At 53.2% G+C, this 5,232-nt stretch overlaps 1 protein-coding gene across 1 annotated transcript; it reads right to left on the bottom strand.

Annotated features, from left to right (window-relative positions):
- Positions 1 to 1,285: 1,285 nt before the first annotated feature.
- On the bottom strand, positions 1,286 to 4,287 carry FOXC2 (forkhead box C2). The gene has a single exon (XM_065663301.1). It carries the CDS (start codon positions 3,720 to 3,722, stop codon positions 2,229 to 2,231), a length of 1,494 nt encoding a protein of 497 aa, XP_065519373.1. The 5' UTR covers positions 3,723 to 4,287; the 3' UTR covers positions 1,286 to 2,228.
- Between the last annotated feature and the right edge of the window lie 945 nt (positions 4,288 to 5,232).

Raw genomic sequence — 5,232 nt, 5'->3', positions numbered from 1 at the left:
TTACCCTTTTGCTGTATTTTACTTTTACCCTTTACTCTATGTATTTTCTCTCGTAAAAATAGAAATTTGGATTCTGTTGCATTAAAAAAAATAAGGAAAAGAAAAAAAAATAAAAACCACTCTCTGAGAGCCAGGAAAAATGGCACGAGTTTTACAAGAATGTTGCTTAAAATACAGATCAACTGAGGCTTGGACGTTTTTTCTCATTTAAATCGAGAGTTCCAGTGCTTTTTGCCAGCTTTCTAGCTCATGAGAAGTTTACCCGATCAAAACCAATTTATATCATCGATTAGAGCAGCTTGCCACTGGTGTGACTGCTCCTGAACGCGGTCTAGGCTGCGAGGAGCTGCGGGAGGGGGGACACACAAGGCAGGGAAGTGTCCCCGGTTAATGTTGGATAGGTGAGCCTCTGCCGCTTGGAAAAGAGCCGGGATCCAGCAAGGCGGACTTGGGAAGTCCCAAAGAGCCCTCCTAAAGCCTGCCCCAGGCTTTACCGGCATCCCAGAGCCGGGTTAAAGCTGCTTCAACAGATAAAAGATGGTCTGGCGGAAAGGCAGAACATGTGTCAGTGCCCGGCGTAGCGAACAGGAGCTTAAGCAGATCAAGAGAAGGTTAAAATCAGCCAAACCTTTAGACGGGAAAGTGTTTAAAAACCTTAAAACGATTCTGAAGTGAACTTTCCGCCTTGGTTTTCGACTCTGCAATGTGTCCGTGTTGAACAATTGCTCTCATCACCCTCACCCATTCGTAGCCTTTCAGGATTCGCTTTTTATTATTATATTATTTTTTGAAAGGATGGGATTTGTTCTCTTTCTTGTTTTGCCATAGGAAAGAGCCGAAGACGCGCCAAGCACCGCGCAAGGCCCGTGCCTGCAGGGACAGGCAAAGGAAGCAGAAATCCTCTTCCCTGCGATCCCTTTCCCTCCCCTCCTCCCCCCCTTCTCCCCAAACTTCTTCCCTAAGTTTCAAGCTGACCAAGGGTTTGGGATGAAGAGAGGGAGACGGGGACCAGACGCGGCCCTCCCCGCGGTGCCTTATTCGTTTCCCCCCCAGACACCCACCCCCCTACACACCCCCCCACCACCACCCCCCTCAGGGATCTAAATTCCACCTCTAAGTTTTTTGCTTCAAGAAATAACCATCACCAACCTTAAAGCTCAGGGAAAACGACTTAGTTTAAAAAAAAAAAAAAAAAACAGTGCCACGTTTTCCACATGAAGGTGAAGGGAAGATTAGAAAAAAATGGGGAAAAAACCCCACTTATATAGACAGACAAGCGCCAGACTTGGAGAAGAAAAAAAACCAGCATGGATTTATTTTAAGGTAAGTACAACAATTAGGACCACATAAGACAAACGAACTTTGAAGCAGGTTAAAGCAAATAGTCCTTAGGAATGGTCAAGGTGAAATCTATTATACAAAACATCACACGTCGTAAATAATAGTAGAAAAGTATCAGATACTTTGTCTTTTCTTTTTCCTTTAAAAAAAAAAAGAGAATCCACCAGCAAAAAAAAAAAAAAAATAAATTATTTCCTCATCTTGTGAAAGGAACAGCTCTAAACCCAAAGAAACTATGGCATAATTGTACAAAGACGAAAAAAGAAATCACTTGTCATTAATTTGGAAGTTAGGAATTGTTGGGCGAGACAAAGCAATCCAGTGAACTCAACTTTAAATATTATATTAATGGCTCTGAAAATCAGCCTGATTAGAAATCCACACACTTTTTACAGCACAACAGAGAACTTAAAAAATACCCAGGACATATATTTATATATATATATTTATATACTTCCTTTTTTTTTTTTTTTCTCCTTTTAAAAAGTATAAATGGTCGTTGTGATATTGGTCCATAACTTATTTTTTTCTGAGATCCCCTATAGTTTAGCATATAAATCTTGCCACTTCTAGATAGACATATATATATAGACTTATTCTTTTTTTTATTCTTTTTTATTCTTTTTTAATTTTTTTTTTAGGAGATATCCCCTTTTCAAGCAGGATTTACTTGTCTGCAGTATAAGGAGGCCCGAAATTGGGCTTGTGATCTACAGACTGTGATCCCCATGTCATTTTTTATTTTTATTCTTTGATTTTCTTTTCCTGCCTCTGAAGCTTTTGGTGTATTTTTATTTCTCCTTTTTTAATTATTATTATTAATAGTAATCATTTTTTTTCCCACTTTTCTTTCTGGCGGGTGGCCCTAGGCGGGGGGTGTCGGCTACTCAGTACTTAGTGCAGTCGTAGGAGTAGGGGGCGGCGTGGCGGTAGAGGGAGGGCGCGGATCTGTATGGGATCTGACAGGCGGAGTTGCTGCTCACCTGGTGGTCGCTGAGCGAGGCGCTCTCCATCCCCAGCCGGTGCGAAGTGAACATTTCCCGTACGTTGGGAAACGTCTGCTGCTGGGAGCCGAACGTGTGCCCAGGCAGGTGGCTCAGCTCAGCCCCATGGTTGAGGTACCAGGAGGCAGGGGGCTGCCCCCCTCCCGCTGTCCCCCCACCGCCGCCGCCGCCACCGTGGGGATGCCCGGTCCCCAGAGCCCCTTCTTGCCCCGCCGGCAGGCCGAGGGTGCCGAGGGGCGATGGGGCACCCGGAGGGTGCTCGGCCAGGCCATCCTCCAGCGCTGCGGGGGGCACGCACATGTGGCCCGGCCTCTCCCCGCTGTAGAGGCTCATAGCGCGCACGCTGCAGTGGTAGCTCCCACTAGTGTCCGCGGCCTGGCTGCACGCCGCGCCGTACCCCGACGGCTGCCCCGGTGGGTAGCCCAGCGGCAGAGCGGTGCCCGCCCGGCCTGGGGCGGCACTCACCGGGCCGAGGTCCCCCGCCGGGGAAGTCCTCAGGGTCATGATGCTCTCCACAGTGAAGCCCGGCAGCCCGGTGCTGCCAGGATGATGCTCGGGCAGCGCGGCACCGGGGGAAGCAGCGGCGGGGGGAGAGCCGGCGCTGCGGGGACTGTCCCGCAGCGCCCCGCCGCTGGCCGGGCTCAGCGTCTCCACTTTGGTGATCACCGGCAGCTCGGGAGACGCCGTCTCGCTCTTGATCACCACCTTCTTCTCGGAAGCCGGCGCCGAGGCGGAGGAGGAGGAGGAGGAAGAGGAGGAAGAGGAAGCTTCCTTCGGGAGGTCGGAGCCGGCCAGCCCGGGGGGCTTAGACTGCTCCTTCAGCAGCCGTTCCCGGGCCTCCTCTTTCTCCTTGGAGACATCCTTCTTCTTGAAGCGTCTCCTGCGGCGCAGGAAGCTGCCGTTTTCGAACATGTTGTAGGAATCGGGGTCCAGGGTCCAGTAGCTGCCCTTACCCGGCTTCTTGTCGTCGCGGGGTACCTTGACGAAGCACTCGTTGAGGGAGAGGTTGTGGCGGATGCTGTTCTGCCAGCCCTGCTTGTTCTCTCGGTAGAAAGGGAAGCGGTCCATGATGAACTGGTAAATCCCATTGAGAGTGATCTTCTTGTCGGGGGCGTTCTGGATGGCCATGGTGATGAGAGCGATGTAGCTGTAGGGCGGCTTCACCAAGTCTTTGGGGGCGGTGGGCTGGTGGGGGTGATAGGGGCCGTAGGAGCGCCCCATGCCCGCCGCGTACTGCTCGGCGGGGCCTGGGTACACGCTCATGGGGTTCCCCATCCCGCCGTACGTCCCCGCCGTCCGGTAGTAGTTCTGTTCGCTTAAATACGGCACCACTCCCAAAGCGTTGGGGTCCGAAACGGAGTAGCGAGCCTGCATCATGGAGAGGGGCTTCCCGCGGCCAGGTAGGAGAAGAGGAAGAGGAGGAGGGTGGAAGGGCCTCACCCCCCTCCGGGACCGCTTTGCGGAGAACGGAGAGGGCGAAAGCGGGGCAGAGCGAGTCTCAGAGGCGAGCTGAGTCCCAGTGTGTCCTCTAGCAGCGGCACCTCGGCAGCATCCTTCGGGTCGCCGGGGGCGGGTGGGTTCTGCCGGCCTCTTCCCCCTTTCGTTATGGCTGTGATTCCTGCCTACACACCTGTGACCCGCTGCGGGCGCAGCTGCAGAGCAGGAGGCGGGAGGGCTGTTCTCGCAGGAAAACGGGATTGTTAAAAATATATATATATATAATTTAAAAAAAAGGGGGAGAAAAAAGTAAGAAAAAGCAGTCTTGCGGAAAAGCAGCCCTTGTCACAACAACCGCCCGGGGTCTTGCGCAGCCCGCGTGCCCCGCCGGCTCCGTGCGCGGGTGCGCGGGTGCGCAGGATGCGCGGGGGGCGCGGAGCTCCTCGGCCGCGCTGCGGAGCTTCAAAACTCTCCCCGCGCTGCCGACGCGCTTTTACTCCCCGCTGGCCCCGCCCCCCGCTGCTACCGCCAGCCAATGGGGGAGCGCGCCCCCGCAGCCTCAACCAATGGGAAGCGGCGGCGGCGGCCTGGGATGCGGTGGCGTTGGCGAGCATCACAGCGCAGGCTACACGCCACACAGACACACACACACACACACACACACACACGGGCCGCCTCACCCCGTTCTAAACGCCCGTACTCACACATCAGAAACGGGATCACTCCCCCTCCGTTCCGTAATTTTAGCGTTTTGGCCCAAAAAAAAGCCAGAGCCAAACGGCTCGGCCCTGGGGTCCCGCTGGCCCGCGGCGCCTTCCTATGCGATCCTCCAAAACGCCGAGATTTTTGGTGCCAGGTTGATGTCGCGGGAGTCGCGACATCGCGCTCATCGCGCAGACAGAACGGTGCTCCCCGGGGCAGGCAGCTCCAGGTTTTACTTCGATGGAAGTGAAAAAAGACCGGAGGGACGCCGGGTCCTGTCCCCACGTTGCTCGCCCGGTGGCGAGTGGCACTTCGCCCCCGTGGCCCCGTCGGAATTGGGGATGAGGGGTTCCTCTGCCGTTCTGGGGGCATTTTATTATTATTAATAATAATTAAAAACAGAACAGTGAGTGCACTTAAGAGGCTGTTTTTTTTCTTTCGTTCTGGCCACTTAGGCGAATTTTCCCGTGGCTGTGAAACCCGCCCCTACGCCTATTCCTTAACGATTTCATTAGGGGCAATTAGAGAGGGACAATTAGGGACGCGCGGTGACCAAGTGTAAACTCAGATAGTGGGAAAACTGCTACGAGCTGCACTGTCCCAGCCGGCACAAGAGCGGATCTTCCCGGCGAAGAAATAACTGTGGGAAACAGTGAATTCCCCACTCGGGAAAAGTGAATGAAATTAAAATAATAATAATAATACAATACAAATAGTCACCGCAAAATCGATTCGAGCCCGAGGCGAC

Source organism: Lathamus discolor, chromosome Z (assembly GCF_037157495.1).
Source record: "Lathamus discolor isolate bLatDis1 chromosome Z, bLatDis1.hap1, whole genome shotgun sequence".
Lineage (NCBI taxonomy): Eukaryota > Metazoa > Chordata > Aves > Psittaciformes > Psittacidae > Lathamus > Lathamus discolor.
This window is presented reverse-complemented; position numbering and strand designations above follow the sequence as displayed.